The sequence below is a fragment of the Pelodiscus sinensis genome, chromosome 6 (genome assembly GCF_049634645.1).
Source record: "Pelodiscus sinensis isolate JC-2024 chromosome 6, ASM4963464v1, whole genome shotgun sequence".
NCBI classification, from domain to species: domain Eukaryota; kingdom Metazoa; phylum Chordata; order Testudines; family Trionychidae; genus Pelodiscus; species Pelodiscus sinensis.
This window is the reverse complement of record NC_134716.1, coordinates 22,762,752-22,785,152: the sequence shown is the minus strand read 5'-3', so window position 1 is coordinate 22,785,152 and position 22,401 is coordinate 22,762,752. Positions and strand designations below refer to the sequence as shown.

The window sequence follows — 22,401 nt, the reverse complement described above, 5'->3', positions numbered from 1 at the left end:
CGGCTCAGGGCGACCCTTCACCTAGAGTGGAGCACTACTTGAAGAAGAACCAATGTTCCCTGTGAACTGTGAGCTTAGGCGGCCATACATGAGAGATTCAAATGACACTGAGCTGATCAGCAGAGCATCTATCGCCAGCAGCATTTGTTTATGTGTTTCTACTGATGGTGCAAATCTGAACATGCCTGAGCACATGTAACAAAATTTATTATGCACATGAATGTAACAAATTAGAGGGAACATACGTTACAACTAAAATCTTGTTTATATGAAGCAGAAAATCTGCTCCTCTGTACAATGGTTACTCCTTTACCTACCAGGAGAGTATTTGTCAATTTGTCGATCTCAGCCTTGATTTTGCCTACTCTAGCATTTATCGGTAGAATTTTTGGATTTGGATATCAGAATAAATTACATGACAATTGCAATATTATCCATTTACCGTATTTTATGTAAGGATAAGATTCTTACCCAGTTAACTTTTTTCAGAGGGAGAAAATAGTAGTAGTGGCAAAAATCAAGTATCAACGTATAGGAACTAAGAAGTTGAGTGTAGAAGCATAGCTGCAGAAACAACCAATGATTGTCTTCACCAACACAATTGTTAATCCTGCAGCAAAAATAAAGCAAATATACGTATCTTTTAAAATGTTATAGTTAGGCATGATGAATTCCAAAGACAAAACAACTTCACTTATTTATAAATGCACTGCTAGGTAGGGTAATGTACAGGCCATGTGCAACTACTACTCAATACCCACAGCATCTATTATACAAAAAGATGTGGCTTCTCCATTAAAGCAATTGCAATGTCCCTGTAGTTAGAAATTTGCTTGCATTTTCATTTGGCATAGAGGGTGTAAGACAGGAATTTCTATTTGATAAAATAAACATTTAAAGGTAAGCTTTTAAGACCAGGAAACATGTTTCCCTTTCTACTTGCACAAGGAGGCCCTGATTTTCATCAGGATTTAAAAGCATTACAAACATATTAAAAAAACAAAAAAACACACACGGTTTTGGTTGTTTTTCAAAAGTACAGAACTATATTAGTTGATTATATCCATATTTGAAGATGCTCCATATACTAATAATGTAGAATGGTATATGCTTCTACTGAAGATACTAAAAATGAAAAAAAATCACTTTTTGCCTTCAACACCAAAGGTAATGATGCAATTTTTTAAATATTTCAAAATTATAAAAACAGCCTGCAAAATGCCACAGCAATTCATACTTTTCTACAGCTTAGTAACTAGATTACAATCTAAAGTGATACAAAATTGACTTTTGTTCTATATAAATTTACATATATTCAATTTAGAGAGAGAAAAATTGGTAATGCAAATATTATACACAATGATAAATGCTGAGACTGGTTTAAGTGCCTCGTGGTCAAGAAGCAGTCTGCTGACAGAAACCCTCCCCCCAAATCTCAAATATGCAGGAGAAATTGGAAAACTGAGAAGGTGAGGCACCCAACAAAACAAGATCACCCTCTCTCCAACTTTCTTATCAAAACAATGTAAAAAATTCCTGACAGTTCAACTTTCCTAATTAACACTTTTGGAAATCTAGGTCTAGCCTATGTTACAAAAGTTTTACTGATAGAACTACATTACTTAGGATGTGATTTGTTTTTTTAATTACACTGGGATATGGCCAACTATAGATATATAAGGTACCATATGGCTTACTTTACTTCCCAGACCAGGAAAAATTAAAGTACTTTTCTACCGGTCTAATTGCATCCTCAGTAGAGTAAGTAAGGGAGGAGGTGTTGCTGCTTTAACTATACTGATACACTTAGAGAGAGAAACTTTCTAGTGCTCAGCTTCTAAGGAAAGATTTACACCAAAAAGTTAGGCTGGCACATCTAGGTTGCAAAGGAGTGTGAAAAAGCCACACATTTAAGCAATATAGTCAAACACACCTAACACCCAGGATAGACAGCATCAGATTGACAAAAGAATACTGCCTTTTGGGAAGGTGAATTAAGTAGACTGACAGGAAACTCATAGTAATATATGGATAAGGGGTGTCCACACTGAAGTGCTGCAACATTTCTAGTGAAGGCATAGCCTAATCCATATACTCACCCTAATGAAATTTGGAGCAAGCCAATAGTTAGCTAGAAAAATTAACTACTGCCACCAAAAAGGCAAACTGTTTTGGTTATTTTTTAAGCCCATTACTTTAAACTTTTTGGCTACGTCTAGACTATATCCCTTTTTCGTAAAAGGGATTAAATTAGACGTATCGCAATTGCTAATGAAGCGAGGATTTAAATCTCCCCCGCTTCATTAGCATAAAAACGGCTGCCGCTTTTTTCGGCATGGAGCTTTGCCGGAGAAAAGCGCCAGTCTAGAAGCTGATCTTGCGGAAAATAAAGCCTTTCCGAAAGATACCTTATCTCTTATTTCAAGAGGGATAAGGGATCTTTCAGAAAAGGCTTTATTTTCCGCAAGATCAGCATCTAGACTGGAGCTTTTCTCCGGCAAAACTCCATGCCGAAAAAAAGCAGCAGCCATTTTATGCTAATGAAGCAGGGGAGATTTAAATCCTCGCTTCATTAGCAATTGCGAGACATCTAATTTACATCCCTTTTACGAAAAAGGGATGTAGTCTAGACGTAGCCACTATGATGAAGTATTACTGTTAGAAGGAGAATCCTGCAATAAGAATTATACTGAAAGAAAAGTATCCTGGAACAATAAAAAAAAACCTGCAATGTAAACAAACAGTAAAAACAAGAAAAATTTGTATGCAGCAAGAACTTGCTGAATCAATGGATCTTGGCCTTACCATGGACAATGGTGATCCATTCTCCTAACGCAGTGTCCACAGCGACTACAGTGATGGGATCGCTTTGGTCTCATCATATTACATTTATTACAGAGCTCCCAAAATTCTTGTTCTAGAGAGAAAATTGGAACAAGGTTATATAAAAATGAATGCTTGCTGAAGTGCCACTAGTTTTTAGATCTCAACAGATACACATATTTGAGCTCCTGGAAAACATTCTTCCTATGGAAATCAGCATGCAAGAACCTATCTCTTCTCTTGTCAACTGCTCTAGGAGGATGACTGGTACACCTCTACCACTCTGGGCTGCTTTTTACTCCTAATCCCCATCTCTCCTTCCTATTTTTTTAAGAGTCACTAATACAATATGAAACTCTTGGCTAGAAACAAGGCAAAAACTGGGAAATAAAGAATTTTTCTCTTTTTAAAACTATTCTCAATTCCACTTGGATTGTTTTTTTCTAGCACACATCATCAACTCTAAAGCTCAGAGTATCAAATCCTATGGCCATCCTCAGATCAATCCAAAAAAGTTGACCAGTACAATAATAAAAATACAGTATAGACTTCTAAAATGTCTTCTTCCTCAAGATCTCAAGACTTTTAATATTAAACAAACATCATAACACTCAAGAAGTAGGAATTTTAAAGATGAGGGACCAGTAGGCTGGTACTCTGACCACCAAGTCTGGAAACTGAACTTGAGATAATTAGGAACTGTCATTCAGATGTACCCAGCACTCACAACTCCAGCTGAATGTACAGGAGCTAACATTGCTGGGGAGTATATGAAAATAAAAGTCTTATTTGCCTCAAATTGGGTATCTAAAATCAGTGGACACATTTGAAAATACAGGCGTTCATAAAGGAGCAGAAAGACCACTGCCTGGCACAGCAGGTTTTAAAGAAAAATTGGGGGTTCAGCTAGCCCACCCCATTATAGCTGCATCGAATGCCAGGCCTGAGGGAAGAGTTAAGAAAGAAACCTGGCTCAATCAGGATTCGACTGGCAAGAGCTCTCTGTTAGCCTGCCTGAAGGCACAGATGGACAATTTGCCAGCTAAGCTGCCACTGGAGACGAATAAGTCTTCCCTGGCAAAGGGGAACTTGCAGATAAGCACCAACTGCATGGAAACTGGAGTAGTGTGGCCACACCTTAAACTAAATAGGACCTGAATAGGAAGCAGCCCAGGAAAACTGGTCTTGAACCTCCCCTCACGGCTGGGAGCACATGCCAAATCCTGGTGGCAGCAGGAAGCAAAGTGACATGGCTGTGTGTGGGGGGGAAGGGGGGAGTGCGAAGTGAGCTACAGTCCCTACTCTTCCCTCAAGCCTCCTCCCCTGAGTGATGAGACCCAGGGGATTAGTGAGGTTCCTGGCACCAGGAGCAGGGGTCAGGCCTCCTGGCTCATAGCCACTTCACTCCTCTTCCAGCCACCGTGCAGGGGAAAGTCCCACCCCTTCCCCAAAGACTCTGCCCTGAGTAATGCAGCTGTGGGGAGCAGTGCAGGCTGGGGCCAGGTGTTATGTCATGGGGAGTTTCAGAGTATAGGAAGAAATCAGTGGAAAGGCAGAGAGCTGGAGTAGGTGCAAGTGTCCATTTTATTGCATAGCACAGAACTCACCAGAACAAGCCCAGACTAGCTGGGCTGACCCCAGTGACCTACTCAGTTACCATAACAACAAGATCTATATCTACAACCCAATATACAACGTATTCCTCCCCCCTTAATAAAAACGTCCCTTTAAGAAAACAAAAACTAACTATGAAATGAGGGTAGAACGCCTCAAGTTCCCAGCTAACCCTGGAGATTATTTTGCACCATCTGTGAGTTAATCTCAACTAAAGGTCCAGCCGTTGAGGAGGCCTCCTTTCTCTAGGTGGATTACGGCGGACATCCGGCGTTCTCGCACCTGAAGATGTTATGGGTGCAGGCCTGACACTGGGCTGGGAACTTGAAGTGTGAACAGGTGAGGCTGTTGGATCAGCCTGCTCAGGGAGGAGGTTATTGTTCGCCGCTGGTGGTGATGGAGGAGGAGAGTCAGGAGCAGGTGATTCTTGACACGGTAGCTCACCAGCAGTGGGAAGGTCAGGCAACTCAACTGGAGATGTGCCTCGGGGGCAGGAATAACCTGTCAATAACTGATCTACATGCCGCCGCCAGATGAGATCTTTCACAGTCCGGACAGTATAGGAAACAGGTCCTGTTTGAGCAATAATAGTGGCAGAGACCCATTTAGCTCCAGGAACATAGTTCCGAGCCAAAACTGTCTGTCCAGGACTAAAGGTTCGGTCTTTTGCTCTGGATGCACGCCTGATGACTTGACCTTCCTGCTGATGTTGCAAAATTTCTCATGGTTCTGAAGGTTTCAGCAAATCAAAGCACGTGCGTAGCTGACGTCCCATCATTAGAAAAGCCGGGGACACTTTGGTTGTAGCGTGAGGAGTGGTTCTGTAGGATAGTAAGAAGGTGTCCAGACTCTTTTGTACGAGTGAATGTTCTCTAACTGATTTCAAAGCTTGTTTCATTGTCTGGACAAACATTTCAGCCAATCCATTTGTGGCCGGGTGATATGGTGCTGAAGTGATGTGATGGATCCCGTTTGCTTTCATAAAATTTCCAAACTCCTGAGACACAAACTGTGGACCGTTGTCACTCACAAGTTGTTCAGGAATACCCAAATGACAGAAGATTCCCCGTAATTTTTGGATAGTACTTTCAGCAGTAGTGGAAGGCATTATACAGACTTCTGGCCATTTGGAATGAGCATCTACCACCACCAAAAACATGTTACCTTCAAATGGGCCAGCAAAATCAACATGAATACGTTGCCATGGTTTTTCAGGCCAGTCCCATGGGTGCAGAGGTGCCAATTGAGATGCATTCCTCACACCCTGGCAAGAAATACAAGCTCTTGCCTTCTTTTCAATGTCACTGTCCAAACCAGGCCACCAAAAATAGCTTCGTGCAATTTCTTTCATGCGCACCATTCCACAGTGACCTGAATGCAGTTGCTCTAACATCTGTTGTCTCAGTATTTTTGGAATAATGACACGCATTCCCCACAACAAGCACCCCGAATGGGTTGATAACTCCCTTCTCCTGGACATGTAAGGGACAAGGTCAGATGAGACCTGAGAGTTCCGTAAAGATGTTCCACGCATCACTAGTTCTATTACTTGGGAGAGTACTGGGTCAACACGAGTTGCTCTCTTAACTTGTGCAGCAGTGATGGGCCTGTTCTCTACCTGCTCAAATTAAAAGATTTCCTTCTGGCCACTATCTTGATGTTTGACTGGCAAAGGCAGCCTAGAGAGACCATCTGCATTTCCATGTAGAGTGGCTTTCCGATATCTGATCTCATACGTGTGTCCTGAAAGCCACAATGCCCATCGCTGCATACGACTAGCAGCCATTGGTGGAATACCTGAGTGTGGACCAAAAATTGCCGTCAGAGGTCGATGGTCAGTGAGAAGTGTAAACTTCCGTCCAAACAGGTACTGGTGAAATTTCCGAATTCCAAAAACGATTCCCAATGCTTCACGTTCAATTTGTGCATAGTTAGTTTCAGCTGTGCTTAAGGTGCGTGAAGCAAAAGCAATTGGTTTCTCCTCTCCTGGGGGCATAACATGTGACAAGACCGCTCCCACTCCATATGGGGAGGCATCATAAGCCAACTGTAAAGGTAAGGATGGATCAAAATGCGTCAGAACCTCTGCATTTAGCAATGCACATTTAGCCTTGTTAAATGCAACATCACAGGCGTCAGTCCACTTCCAGACCTTGTTCTGGCCAAGGAGCTCGTGAAGTGGTTTTAATAGTGTGGCTAGCTGTGAAATAAACCTTCCATAATAGTTCAATAGTCCTAGAAATGAGCGAAGTTGACTAACATTTTGAGGGGGTGGAGCTTCCACAATAGCCTTAACTTTTGAAGGGGACTTATGAAGACCAGTAGCATCAATGATGTGTCCCAAATATTCAACAGAGGGCTGAAAGAATGCACACTTATCTTTACGGACTCGTAGGCCATACTCTTCCAGTCTTTGTAGGGTAGCCTCTAAGTTCTTAAGTTGATCCTCCTCATTCCCACCCATGACCAGGATGTCGTCAAGATAGCACTTAACTCCTGGCAAGCCACACAAGATCTGGTCCATAGCTCTCTGGAACAAGGCTGGAGCAGAAGTTATTCCAAAGGGTAAGCGACAGTAACGATAAAGCCCTTTATGAGTCACAATAGTCAACAGCTCTTGGGATTCCTCCTCAACTTGCATCTGTAAATATGCTTGACTCAGATCAATCTTGCTGAACCTTTGTCCCCCAGCCAGGCCCGCAAAGATGTCATCGATGCGAGGAAGGGGGTATTGCTCTGCACATAAAACAGGGTTAACAGTGACCTTAAAATCCCCACAAATCCGAATAGAACCATCTTTCTTCAATATTGGAACTATTGGAGTTGCCCATGGACTATGGGTAACTGGTATTAGGACTCCATTTTTGACTAGGCGCTCCAGGTCTGCTTCAACTTTTGGTCTGATAGCACAGTTCTGGCCTTCAGATATTTTGGTTGGCTACCAGGTTTAATGTTCAGTTTCACGGTGATTCCCCTCATACTTCCCAGATCCTCTCCAAAAACAGCAGCATGTCTCTTTAATATATCAGTCAGACCTGTTTCTTCTTTAGTCATCTGGTGCACTTCTGCCCAGTCCAGTGGGATCTTCCTAAGCCATGATCTCCCCATTAAGGCTGGGTAATGGCCTTTCACCACAAACAGTGGTAATTCTGCACTCCGTCCATTTAGTTCCACCTTAACATCAGTAGTGCCCAATAGGGGTACTGCTTCTCCTGTATATGTCTTCAGAATGATCTTTGTTGCCTTAAGTGGAAGATGCTTCAACTTTTCCTTATACTCAGTCTGAGACCAATGAAACTGCTGCACCAGTGTCCACTTCCATGCGTACTGGTTTGCCATCCAACAGTGGGGTTACCCAGTATTCATGGGAGCCCCCCTTCAAAGACAAAACATAGCAGGGCACTTCTTCTTCAGACAAGGTGTCGCTTTGATCATCAGGCATCTGCTCGATGGTATGCAGATTTTCCCTTTTGTTCTGCCAGGCCACAGGCCTCTTTTTCTTTTGTTTACAGGCACGCTCAATGTGTCCTTTTTTTCCACACTGTTGACACACTAGGTTCTTACACCAGCATTCTGCGGCATGGTGACCTGTCTTACCACAGCGGTAACATTCCTGGCTCCCCACTGTTTTGTGAGTAGGTTCTTGGGACATTTTATGCACCACAGGGGGTGCACTAAGGTATTGTGCCTCCTGTGTGGCCAGTTCCAGGGAGACCGCAATATCAATGGCCTTCTGTAAGGTGAGCTGAGCTTCTGTTAACAGACGCCTCCGTATAGCTTCACCGTGCAGGCCACACACTAACCTGTCACATATGGCATCATTTAACATCTCCTTAAATTCACAGTGTTCAGCAAGCTTTTTCAAATTGGCTACAAATTGTACAATGGTTTCACTTTCTTTTTGGTCTCTGCTATGGAACCTGTACCTTTCTGCAATTACCAGTGGTTTTGGAGCATAATGTGACCCCAGGATTTCCACAATGTCACTAAGATTTGGTCTCTGGCTTAACAGGGAGCAGCAAACTGCGTAGCAGAGAATAGGTATTAGCCCCTACAACACTTAAAAATATTGGCACCTTCTTCTCTTCTTTAACGTCATTTGCAATAACAAAAAGTTCAAAACGCTCAGTATATATGTGCCATTGCTCTACAGTCTCCTCAAAAGGTCCCAGTGGCCCTGTAAGTGTAGCCATGGCTGCTGCACTCCCCCCCCCTTTTTTTTTCTTTTCCAGTCTCTGGGCTCCTTGATCTTAGTTTCAGTTTGCACAGGGTAGCAGTCAGTTCTTACCCCCACCTTCCAGAACAGCCAGAAAGAGTTTGTTTTCTTACACTGACTTCTACTTCTTTTGTTGCTGGAGGCAGCACAGGTATCCCACCCTCGTCGCCACTTTGTTATGTCGTGGGGAGTTTCAGAATATAGGAAGAAATCAGTGGAAAGGCAGAGAGCTGGAGTAGGTGCAAGTGTCCATTTTATTGCATAGCACAGAACTCACCAGAACAAGCCCAGACTAGCTGGGCTGACCCCAGTGACCTACTCAGTTACCATAACAACAAGATCTATATCTACAACCCAATATACAACACCAGGCTGTTCCACTTCCTGTCACCAGTGAGTGTAAGGTGGAGTCGACCCCTACTGCCTGGTGCCAAATCTCTTGCTAATCTCCCAGACCATGGCACTTGAAGAAGGGGACTTGGAGGAAAAGTATGGAACCACTCCCCCCCACTCAGGAAGTGAAGTGATGGACTTGGAAGCCAGCTGAACAGAATGAGTGGGGGGTGGGTTGCTCCACTTCCTGCCATTGCCGTAGTATGTGGAGGTGGGCCAGGTGCCCTGCTGCCAGTACCAGTTTACTTCTCCCACTAATACCCTGGACTGTGTTGCTCAAGAGAGGGTACTTGGGGAAAGCAGTAGAATGGAGGAAAGAAGGCAGCAGAACAGGGGTATGAAGAGATGGGAAGGGGGTTGGCTTTAGGGCAGAATGAAGGATGGCTTTTTTGGACCCTGCATCCCATTAGGGACAGCCCAGGCTGCAAGAAAAATCCATCTTCACTGCTTAGGAGTTTCAATGACACAAGACCCTGGGCCAGGACCGGAGGAAGGAGGAGCGGTCAGGTCCCCCTACAATTTCCCCTAACCAATGATCTAGCCACTAGGTTGTCCAGCTCCTTAAGGTACTATAAAAAATGGTGGCAAACGCAGGCATCAGGCTAAAGTGTGTGCACAGAGATATGCGGGCCCACTCCCATACAAAAATAACTTTACAGTGGGGAGATAAGAAGAGTCCCTGATAGGAAGGTGTCTCTCAGACCAACTCTGCCATTACTTTAGGCAGCAACTAATTTGCAGAATTGTTAGCTGAGCTGATGCAACCTCCTTGCAATGGCTGAGGGCCTCTACCTCAGCCACAGAGCTGACCTGAAGCTACATAGGTGTGGGGGAAGGTTGCAGGCCCTGGTAAAGGGACATTCCAGTCTTTAGTATCAACTCTGCCAGACTACACCCCCTCCCAGCTGCAAGTCCTACCTGCTGCCCAAACTGGAGATTCTGACAGTGTTGTTACTGCTCACCTTGGAGTTGAAGCTCCTAGCCCACTGACAAGAGCCTTATGAGGTGTTCCAATGTGTAGAACTAGTTAACTTTGAAATCAAACAACCCAACAAATGTAATATACAACAAGTCTACCATGTGAACCTTTTAATACTATGGAATACTCAGGATGGTTTATTAATAGTTTTACCCACCAGAGTCTTAACTAGGCATGCAGGTTGCAGAGACTTCAACACCAGGAGGGTTCAAGATGGGGAACAATCTTATCCCAGAGGAGAAAAGTTAGGCACTGCAATTAATCACTGTCTTCTCCTCCTCTCCCTGCTCCTCCTTCCCCCTGCTATTTTAACCTGATCTGGACAGATTCAGCTGATAACGCATCATATTCAGATGGAACCAGGAGTTAACATCAGGGAAAATACTTAGCCCCTTTTCCAGGAATTAACAGAGACCATGAAACAGCAGATGATAGCATTAAGGATGATTCAATGACTGGAAATGCCGTACGGTACTAATCCCTAAACTATGGAAGTACCCAATTTTGCATCATCTTCCTGAAGGTCACCACAGTACCAAAGTTCAATTCACATCCGATACTGCATTTTGATGACCTGCTATACTGACTAGGAGTGGTGGAGTACATCACCACTCTGGACTTAACAAAGAGATATAGGCAGATCCCACTCATACCTGAATCCAAAGAAAAGACAGCTTTCTCCACCCATTCAGGCTTTTCAAGTTCCAGACCACACCTTTTGGTTTGCATAGAGCCACTGACACATTTCAGTGACTAATGGATAATATTCCTCACCCCCATAGCCACTATGCAGCTGCCTACCCAGATGATGTGGTAATTAATAGTCGCGACTGGCGGAACCTCTTAAATCACGTAACCAGAGTTCTACAATCCTTCAAGGAACCTGGCCTATGGCAACCCCACTAAACATCAGACCATCTAGCTTAGGTACACATTGGGAAAAGGCACAGTTCAAACCTTAGCTTTCCAAGTTTAGGTCCTCCAGCTATACCCCATTCCTTCCTCAAAAAAGCAAGTACACCCGTTTCTAGGACTGGCAGGTTACTACACCACTATCCTAGTGTTCCTCATCCAAACTCCTCAAGAACAAAAGTCCTAAAAGAATCCAGTAGATCAGAGCCTGTGAGGAGACTTTTCAAACTCTAAATGTCCCTTGAACGTCAGCCTAGGAACTGTTCTATTTCAGGTAGTGGAAATGATGAATGTCCCATCCTATACATTAGGAAGAAAGCTGTTCCAGAGGGAGAAGGCCTACTCCTTAATCGAGAAAGTAGCACCGGCAGTAAAATGAGCTGTGGACTCACTCGGTTATCTTGTGGGTACTCTAGTCACAACCATGGCCCTCTCTGTTGGCTGCATGCCATGAAAGACATATACCCCAGAATCAAATCCTCTTCCTTTTGCATCCAGCACTAGGCCGTGAGAACACACCTGAATGTAGCCTTCTTTTCACAGGTTGTGGAGAGCTATGTGGGGCAGGGGCAGACACCAGATGGAGTCATAGGGTGTGTCTAGACTACATGCCTCCTTCGACGGAGGCATGTAGATTAGCCAGATCGGAAGAGGGAAATGAAGCCGCGATTAAAATAATCGCGGCTTCATTTAAATTTAAATGGCTGCCCCGATCTGCCGATCAGCTGTTTGTCGGCAGATCGGGGGAGTCTGGACGCGATGCCCCGACAAAGAAGCCTTTCTTCATCGACACAGGTAAGCCTCGTGAAACCAGGCTTACCTGTGTCGATGAAGAAAGGCTTCTTTGTCGGGGCATCGCGTCCAGACTCCCCCGATCTGCCGACAAACAGCTGATCGGCAGATCGGGGCAGCCATTTAAATTTAAATGAAGCCGCGATTATTTTAATCGCGGCTTCATTTCCCTCTTCCGATCTGGCTAATCTACATGCCTCCGTCGAAGGAGGCATGTAGTCTAGACACACCCATAGGGTGGGGGAAATGTAACAGACTGGCAATCTCCTAGCCACTGGAGACAAGTGAGTCTTCCACCTTCTAAGGGGAGCCTGCAGATAGGCCCCAACTGGGGGGAAACTGAACTAATAGTGCCTCAGCTCAAACTAAAAGGACTTATATAAGGAACAAACTAAGAACACAGGTCCTGAACCCCTCCAGAAATAAAAAAAGAGAAGAAACAAAACGGGGAAGGAAATGGACACACTGGCGGAGGTGAGATCTCAAGGTCTCACATCCTATGTGGTATTCCAGATTTAGCTGCAGGTGGTGATATCGCCTGACTACCTGTCTCTGGCCTGGCCAGGTCAGGACATATTTTAGGATTAGTTAGAAATTTCTGGGGTCTTGGAGACGATGAGGGTGGCAGGCAATGATACTGAAGCTCACTTTTTCCATTTCTCTGCCCGAGGGTTCTATTGTTGATGGTCCTGGCTTTGCTGTCCCTGGCTAGTAGGAGCTGCCCCTTCTTCTCCAGGTGTAGGTTCTCCTTGTTGTCAGAGGACTTGTCATTGTCTTGTTAGTGGGATCGTTGCTAAATAAATTCTCATGGAATGAATAAGTAGTCTACCTGGCACTGGACTCTTTGTTTTTTTTAGTATGTTTGCTTTAAGCCTTAGCCTTTCTGCTGCCATTGAGCTTTATACCTCTAAAGGCCAATGCCAGGCTAGTTTCCCAGTTGAGCCTGTACCACTAACAGAAATTGTTTGCTCAGGGACAGGAAGGTGTAGTTGTTTTTAGCCTGGGCAGCATGCTGAGTCATGTAGACATTTCCATTGACTAAGAGGGTGGTTCATTCTCCATGCCTTATTCATTTAGTGAGCTCTGCAGATACTGCTGACAACTAGGCAATTAGGGATAAATGTGACAATGTTCTTGCATCTAGTTCTATTAGTGACAGTACTGAGACAAAAAAATATCGTAGTTATGTATTGAGTAAGCTCTGTAGAGCTGAGCAGATTGATACAGTGAGACATTTTTTGTGTGGTATAACTAATATTTGAAAACTAGCTTTGGGTATTTCTGAACCTCCTGTTAACAACAGTTGTCTTATTAAAGAGTGAAATCTTTATGACACTGGCTTTATGGGAACAGATTGTAAATCAGTTTCCATCTGGCATTATTACTAGTTTAGTGAGCTTGGGTACTGGGCTTCTGTATTACCAGTGTGCAACTGTCATTTTTCAGCAAAATGGAAAAGATGGAAGCTGCCAGCAGGCGGCTCAAAAAGTGCCAAACTGAATTTTAAAATTTGTTCCATACATCATTTCTATACAGTATGAAGTGTTTCCCTATGTAAACTTTCAGAATGAATTTCAATGAAAACTGGTGTAGTTTTTCTATGTTTTTTTTCAGATTTAAAATAAAAAAGATGAAGGCACTTGTTAAAAATAGAAATCATAGACTAATGATTTTGGATTTATTCCATACCATCTTTACTATGCTAATATGACAGCCTTATTCAATACTTTAGCAGTTTGTCCTTTTTCTGTATCTTTAATAAAAGGTTAAAAAGGATTTTTGAGTTTGCCATGGTACTAAACAGACAGAGGTCTCTGCATACCAAAACCCAAACTATGTTTAAAACTACTTAATGTTAGATAATTTCTGGGTCAAGTTAACACCTTAACTCTTTGGGGCCATATATTCCACCCACATCAATAGTGCAACAGCCTGTCATATTACTAGAGAGAAGAGTAATGCTTTGGCTTCTGGGGAAAACAGTTAAGTTTTAAATAAATCTTCACATATACTTTTCCAAACCAACTCATGTTGATGTCCAAAAATCTCCCATGGTGATTCACTAAGGCCTACATCACAGGACATAGTATCCCTTCCTACTAATGGGCTATGCGGATTGGTAGAGTAGTACAGAGAGGTACTTGGATTATTCCGGTACTGTTTAGGAACCTTAACTTCTCAAAGCAGCCAATGATATCCAGCACAGAGGCCATCTCGATCACACAACCTCACTCATCTCTATCATAACAGCATCAACACTAGATTTATCAAATCCTGTCTGGCTTTCAAAGAAGTGGTTGCAAACAAGAGTATTCAACAGCTATTAAAACTAATATTACAGATTATTTAAAGCAACCAATAATGTATTATTTAGAAACATTTTGCAATATAGTACCTGTAAGGGGTATCTTTGGCCTTTCAGGTAGTTTTCCTGGATCAGCAATGGAGGCTCTCAATAACGAAACTATACAAAACAATGAGACTAAATAATAGCCTGAAAAACAAATACATAAATATGCAGAATATTACATCAAGTATATCTTTGGCAAAAGACTGCATGGCTTAATGTTTCACATTTACATCAGTTCCAGCTAGGGATGTTAAAGGGTTAATTGGTTATCTGGTAAGCATCACTTTCATGGGTGATACTTACCAGGTAACGGTAAACTGGTATGTGGGGAACAGCCCCTCCTCCCAAACTCTGCACAGGGTTGCCAGCTCCCAGCCCACGCCCACTGAGAGCCAACAGACCCACAAGGGGTTGGGTACCAGCAGCCCCATGCAGGACTGGAAGCAGCTGGACTGGAGCAGAACCTCTCCACAGGCGTTGGGGGGAGCACTCCAACCCAGCTGAGCTAGAGTGGCCCCCCACCATTCCCATTTAATCAGTTAATGTTTAACTGGTTAACTAATTAAACGGGATTTTACATCTTTAGTTCCAGCACACCAAAAGAGTACTTTATAGGAATGAGGCAAGACAACAGAATAGTGCAAAAAAATAAAAAGAAGCTGCAATAATTGGTAGATTTGAAAAGTAAATCTGATTTAAACAAACGCAACTTAATTAACATGTAAAGCATAATTGTATTTATGCATATAAATACTGCATATATACATCACTCACCACACAAAACCTTTAAAGGAACATTTAAGATTTAAAGCTTCAGAGGGGTACCCAAGTTAGTCTGTAACAGGAAAAACTAAAAAAAAAACCAAATAGTCTGGTAGCACTTTAAAGACTAGCAAAATACGTAGATTGTATCATGAGCTTTCATGGGCACAGCCCACTTCTTCAGATGACCGGAGTCATACACATATATTAAGACTGCAAAGTCAAAGACACAAAAGTTATAAAAATAACAAAATTAAAGTTGCCTACGCAAATTTAACTGGGCTCTTTGTACAACTGCATTACGGTAGTCTTTAATTTCATGATTGCTTTATATTTTTTCCACAGAACTGCTGCCTCATCCAGCACACAAAATGGACAGTGCTCACTGAATGAGCAGGTGATTAATATTTGTTTTCTTCTCATTGTTCATTTACTACACACCATTCAAACACTGCTATGAAGACCAAATTAATTAGTTTTGTCATGAGTTTTTCTAACCAAGGGGTTTCGTTCGAACTAACACGTCCTGGTGCGCACTTTCACTTTGGAAACAGCTGGCCTCTGGAGTAACGTGCCGGTGAGATCATGCTAATGAAGCGCGGGATATTTAAATCTCCGCTTCACTGACTATTTCGAATGCCTGCATTTGCATCCCTAGTTCGAACTAGGGTGCAAGTGTAGACATACCCTAACAGCGTTTAAAAAAGAGCTAGATAAATTCATGGAGGTTAGGTCCATAAAAGGTTATTAGCCAGGGGGTAAGGAATGGTGCCCCTGACCTCTGTTAGTCAAAGGCTGGAGAAGGATGGCAGGAGACAAATCGCTTCATCATTGTCTTCAGTCCACCTCCTCTGGGGCACCTGGCACTGGCCACTGTCGGCAGACAGGATACTGGGCTAGATGGACTTTTGATCTGACCCAGTATGGCCGTTCTTATGTTATTTTATTTAAAAAATGAGGAGGAACTTGGATTTTTAAGAGTTGTCATGAAGATGGATTTTTGTTGGATTGCTCCCTTCCTTTGGAATTCTGGAACTTGACATTGCGTAGATCAGAGTAGGTGCTATTGCCCACAGATACCATTTTTTAAAAACTCAATACAAGAGAGAGACTGGACTCAATGCAACTTACACAATATTGGAGCAGCTGAAGTATGTCCTTCTTCATAGTGAGGAAAGAGGATAATTTGGGGAATGAAGAGTGTGTTGTACAGCCAGACAAAGATAATCATGCCCATGCAGCACCACCCTTGTGGATCAAACACAAAATGAATTTGTAGCCCCATTGTACATGATCTGAAGACAGCTTGCCACGTTCAGGGAGGAAACGATGATCCTAAAAAACAAACAAAAGCAAAACCACCCAGTAAGTCAAAATAGTAACATGAAAGCTTCATTCCTGGCTATCATAAAGTTAATAAATACTCATAAAATGTTCCCTGTACATCCAGAAGCATAACTGTCTTTGGTTCATGCACAGGTTTGGTGTGCATCGGATGCAAGCTTCTAAATGTTTCAAAGCTTCGTGCCCAGAGTTCATGCACTACCACGGATTATACAATCTCGGTTTCTTTTTTATTGTAAACATTTCATTGTCTATTACTTAACTTGTACCATGAAGGTAAGTGAAGGCACAAAGGATATAAAACCTGAAGAGGACTGCCAATCGAAAATAGGTGCATTTTCAAAGATAATCATCTAGCCCAGGGGTGAGCAAGATACGGCCCGCAGACAAGATCCAGCTTGCCAAGTGGTTTGATCCAACCCATAGCCTGCCCCGCCGTGCCCCCGCTTCCAGGCCAATTGAGACCAGAGGGGGAGGAGGGAGCCCACAAAGTCTCCTCCCCCGACCAGGGGTGCACAGCACCACAGGGAACTGCTAGCTGTTCAAAATGGCTGTCTCGTCCATCTTGGAGTCATGTGCCCCACTAGGGCGGGGGAGGGAGACTTTGCATACTCCCCCGACCCCCGAGGGAATCGGGGTAAAGGAGTGTGCGAAGTTTCCTCCCCCCACCAGGGGTGTGCGGCACCAGAGAGAACCACCAGCTGTGCAAAATGGCCACTAGTTCCCTCTGGGTGCAGCACACCCTGCATGAGATGGGAGAGGGGAAAGAAACCTACGGGGGAGCGTGCAAAGTTTCCTCCCCCATGCACGTAATGCTTAGAGGGGACCGCTCCTTGTGCCTGAGGCCCCGCCCTTCTGCTTAGGCCCCACCCCATCACCTAAATCCCCGCCACCACTACCAACATCGGTGAAGTGGTCCCTCTTCAAAAATTATTGCCCACCCCAATCTAGCCAATGATTTTAGGAAAACTCAGTAGTTCTGAGTGTAAATCTGTCAGTAGGATAGCATATAGGTTGGTTATCATAAAAAAGAATCTCTTTCTCTCTTTTTAAACTAAGCCAAACAGATGGATGTGGGACTACCATATGTCTCATTCCATCCTGCTGTGCCACCCAAATTGTGAAAGATTATTTATATTTAATCTCTTTAAAAATTAAATCCTCACATACTTCTGTAAGAATTTGCTGTTAAATCTCTTCATTGATCATATCCTCTTTCATTCCTTTTTAAATGCTGAAAGCAGAAGGAATTGCACTTTCATAAACATTTTTCCCCTAAAAGGCAATATGGCAAAAAGTATTTATAAGGTAAATAGGTCAGTCACAATTTGATCTCTTAGCCCTTTTGCTCACCCTTAATTTCCATCATATCGATGATTTACAATATAACCACATAACCTTTATGAAATCATGCCACAGGCCCTCTTCTGCCTGCCCCCTGCTAAATCGATCCTCCTCTACACCAAGTGACTGCAGATATTCCATTTCTTTATTTATGGTGGAAAAGCAGCTAATGTGGAAAGAAGCACAAAAGTTCCTTCCCTTCCTCCCTATCTTTACTGCAAAGCTTTTAAAATCTAAGGCTATGTCTACACTGCAGGCTTCTTGCGCAAGAACTGTTTTGCGGAAGAGTTCTTGTGCAAAAGGTCTTCCACAAGAGCGCGTCCACACTGCCATGTGCTTTTGCACAAGAGATGTGCTTCTGGGGAAGAGCGTCCATGGCAGTGTGGATGCTCTCTTGCGCAAGGAAGCTCTGATGACCATTTTAGCCATAGAGGTTTCGTGTGCAAGAAATTCATGTTGCCTGTCTACACTGCCTTCTTGTGGAAGAGCTCTTGCGCAAGAGGGCTTATTCCTCATGGGGAGAAGAATAACTATTCCGGAAGAAGCCATTTTCCGACGTTGTACTGTAAATTTACTTGCACAAGAATGCACATGCAGTATAGACGCTCTGCAAGTTTTTCCGTAAGAACAGTTGTTCTTGCACAAAAAGCCTGCAGTGTAGACGTAGCCTAAAAGAGACTCCCTCCTTCTAGATTTTACTCCTGTGTCAGTTGGGCAAAATCGTCTGATTTATGAAATGCCCTGAGAGCTGTCCTTTTATTCCAACTTCTTTTTCATGGAGATAGTGGGATGAAGAAATGAGATTATATTGTACCTTATAGGGAGATGAGAGACAAAAGAATTTGTAAATCATTTATTTTATACATAGCAGAACACAGCTGTAATCTAAAGTGGATTGGATGGTCTCTTTTTCTATCTAGTTATTAATACAAGATTGTTACCTATCATCCATTTCTGAGTGGCTTTTTGTAGTCTAATTTTAAAATCCCAAGTGAATGGACTTTAAGCACTCAAGAGCCCAATACATTTCCCTATCACAACATTTTTGCTGATATTCACAGATTTCTTCAATTTCTATTCCTCCTGCAAGATATTTAAGTATTTTTATTTTGTTAAGTCTCTCAGACAAACTATACATATTTGAAATTTTAATTTTTCATAAGCTCACGTTCATTTTTTTTTCTTTTTCTTGAAAGAAATTCAGTAATGAAAACAAAATTTTAGATGTGGTTGCATGAAAGCTATGTAGAGAAGAATTATTACCTCTATGTTCTCTGAGGAGATGCCACTGAACAAGCCGCTTAATATTGCAACAGACTTCATTGCCATCACATCGCTCTACAATCATGTCCAATTTGTTGTCCATAATCATTAGTACATCAGCATTAGTGTTTACTAGGTTTACCAGCTCTGCACAAGCGTGTTTCAGATTTCCCTCAACATCTATCAATTTCCATTTTTTCCAACACCTGTTGCATTTTGTTGTTTTCTACCATGTCTCCAACATCTTTACATCTAGGCTCTTTTCTATTGTTTGACTTGTCCTTGCTTGTAGTTACAACTCCTCAATTTCATTAGCATTTTTTTCTTCTTTTTCCCAGATAATTAATCAAGGCTAGACCTAAACAAGCTGCTTGACACATTCCTATCCCTAGTCTGTGTGCTGCCATTTATCATAGCCATTTGTTTATTGTTTTATAGCACTTTCCAATTCTCAATAGCATTCACATCCAAGGTACTTGGAGTTACATTTTTAGGTAAGATGGAAATTATTGGATTCATTTTATTTTATTTTATTTTATTTTAAATAAAGCAATTAGGTGTGTCTGGCAATATTTATGTTTTAGAAAGCTATGTTTCCAATGGTCTATAAATGTTTACTAATTTGATGGTAAGCTTGTTTTTGAAAAAAAAATCTGTTTTACTTTTTCCCCCGATCTTCTGGATCTTCTCAATTAGCCTAAGGTTTTAAAAATAATCTGCATATTTGATAGCTAATACATAAAACAGGATTTCATATCTATTATCAGGACCATTTAGTTATTGAACATTCAGTTTTTCCATTCTCTTTTCTGCTCTTTGACATGGAGGTTTTTGTTTGTTTTAAATGTAATGTTCTTTCTTCAATGATGGTTCAAATTCTTCTACAATACTTTTCTTTATAGTGTGCACATTTTATCAAGGAGCTCAGTATTTCATTGATGTACATCATAGAACATAGGGTCAGAAGAGACCTCTGGAGCATAGTTCCTGCTAAGGTGCATGCCTGTGCAGCCACACACAAAAAATTCTTCCCCCGCCCATCTCCTCTGGAGAACCGCACAGCAGTAGTCACAGGCTCCGGTGAGTAGGGCCTGCTAAGACGGGGTGGTGAGGGAGCCACTAGGGAAGGGGCCCGGACCTGCCACAGCCACATGGTGGGGGTGAGCGGATGCCTGCTCCGGTGACCAGGGCTGCCATGTGGGGGGGGGGGGGGGGAGAGGGAGGGCAGGGCCTGTTCCGGTGGTTGGGGCCGGGAACTGGACTTGCCGCATGGCGGGTTGGGGGGGAGTGGGAAATGTGCTCCAGCAGCTGGGAACAAGGCATGCTGCATGGCAGGGGAGGGAGGAGTTTCTGCTCTGGTGGCCGTCTGTGTTAATAAATTGGGTGCCATCGTGGCACACATCCAAAACAGTACACGTGACCTCAATATTGGTGCACAAGTCAAAACTCACACTGCTCTGGAGGTCACCAAGTCCAAAACACTGCCCAAAGCAGGACCAACCCTAATTAAATCATTCCAGGCAGGGCTTTATCATGCTGGCACTTAAAAACCTCTAGGGATGGAGATTCCACCACCTACCTAGGTAACCCATTCCAGTGCTTCACTACCCTCCCCGTAAAATAGTTTTTCTTAATATCCAACCTAGTCCTCCCCCACTGCAACTTAAGACCATTGTTCCTCTTTCTGTCATCTGTCACTACTGAGAACAGCCTCTCTCCATCCTCTTTGGAACCTCCCTTCAGGTAGCTGAAGGCTGTTATCAAATCCCCCCTCCATTCTTCTCTTCTGTATAACAGGCCCAAATCCCTCAGCCTCTTCTCAGAAGTCATGTTTTCCAGCCTCCTAATAGTTTTTATTGCCCTTTGCTGGACTTTCTCCAATGCATCCACCATCCTTTCTGTAATGGGCCCAGAACTGGACGCGATACTCCAGATGTGGCCTCACCAGTGCTGAATAAAGGGGAATAATCACTTCTCTAGATCTGCTGGCAATGCTGCTCCTAAGGCACGCTAATATGCCATTTGCCTTCTCGGCTACAGGGACACAGTGTTGACAATTACACCATTATCATTCTCTTACTTGTTTGCCAATGAATATTTGTTCTCCTTCCAATAAAAAAAATCATTTGTCAGTTGCAAGAATTTTTTCTAGAGGAGTAACCACTATGTAAGCCATCAGATGCCCCAAAAATAGGCCCTCATTTAAAAAAAAATAAGTTAGCAGTCCTTATACTTGTGAATCTTCTAAACAAACTGATGGGCTATGTCTACACTCGCGGCTTCTTGCGCGATAAATATGCAAATGAGGCTAAGCGTGGAATATTGCCAACCCTCATTTGCATATCTAATGAGCTGCCATTTTTGCAGAAGAGGCTCTTGCGCCAGAAGGAGCTATCTACACTGCCTCTTCTTGCGCAAGAAATACCCTCTTGCGCAATGCCGTTACACCAATTATTTTCAGGAATAACCGCATTGCGCAAGAGGGGGCAGTGTAGACAGCTCCTTCTGGCGCAAGAGCCGCTTCTGCAAAAAAATGGAGGCTCATTAGGTATGCAAATGAGGCTCGGCAATATTCCATGCTTAGCCTCATTTGCATATTTCTCGTGCAAGAAGCCGCGAATGTAGACATAGCCATGTAGTGCTTTGTTCCTAAATCTATAAACAGCTTCAGAGTTACTGTTACAACTCAGCTCTCAAAAGTAGCAGTACAGGAATGAAAATGTAATTTCTGCTCAGTTTAATTGCTGTTATTCCTAACTTTGTGAGCAAGTGTGAAACTGACAAGAAGCAAGCTAGTTTTAGTAGGCTGCTGTTTGGGAAGAGCAAAAGAAGAACTAAAACTACCCAAAGGAGGAAAAGGATCCTGATGTCCAATAAAATAGAGTTTGGAAGGAAGTGAGAAGGATTCAGCATCAGAAACCTCTATGCCATAAGACAAGTACTGGACAGTGTTACCCCAAAAATATTCTCACTGGAGACCACCCAGGATTACACTAGTATGGGTTAATTTGCACTAGGTAATACTAAAGAGGAGCGAGCAGCCACCAAAGGTTTAAATTAAAGAAGATACAGATCTCTCTCTCACACACACACTCACACTCACTCCTGTGCTCAGGCACTCACACAGGCATATGGGTTGCAGAAGAAGCCAAGGCATGTAGATTCTGGAGGGTCTGTCTGGGAAAGCTAGTAAGGAGGAGAGACACTGGAGAGGAGTTTCTTAGGAGCAAGGGAAGAAAGAGAGAGTCTCACATATGCTCCCTCTCCTTATATTGTGTCTGAATTGCCCCTGTGACTCATTCACCTCCTTCTCAAGGGAGCATGTCCAGATTGTGATGACTCACTTCCATGTGGTCCATTGTTCCCAGTCTTCTTCAAACACATCCCCATTCACTCAGGGGAGAATGCAGCTTAGAGAAAGTTACAAGAGAGTTACAAAGATTACAAAGTTTGAGAAAGATCACAATGAGTTGCAGTTTAAAACCTTAGACCTTACAGTTTAGTGTAGTTTCAGAAAATCCATGTATATAATCATAGAATACTAGGACTGGAAGGGACCTTGAGACGTCATCAAGTCCAGTCCCCTGCCCTCATGGCAGGACCAAATAC

The 22,401-nt window shown here is 42.9% G+C and overlaps 1 protein-coding gene across 4 annotated transcripts in view; it reads right to left on the bottom strand.

Annotated features, from left to right (window-relative positions):
- The window catches only part of ZDHHC21 (zDHHC palmitoyltransferase 21), a 91,616-nt gene that overhangs the window by 63,989 nt on the left and 5,226 nt on the right, over window positions 1-22,401 (bottom strand). For 2 of the 4 annotated variants that reach the window (XR_012904628.1, XM_075931555.1), the window contains exons 2-5: window positions 15,973-16,176; window positions 14,125-14,223; window positions 2,806-2,917; window positions 472-610 (exon numbers count right to left, since the gene is read on the bottom strand). Coding sequence is in view for 3 of the 4 variants with exons in the window: in XM_075931555.1 (XP_075787670.1) it covers window positions 472-610; window positions 2,806-2,917; window positions 14,125-14,223; window positions 15,973-16,126 (504 nt within the window). In the remaining variant the exon portion in view is untranslated. Of the gene's footprint in view, window positions 1-471; window positions 611-2,805; window positions 2,918-14,124; window positions 14,224-15,972; window positions 16,177-17,355; window positions 17,461-22,401 lie in introns of all 4 variants that reach the window. The other 2 variants (XM_075931557.1, XM_075931558.1) reach the window with 2 other exon arrangements.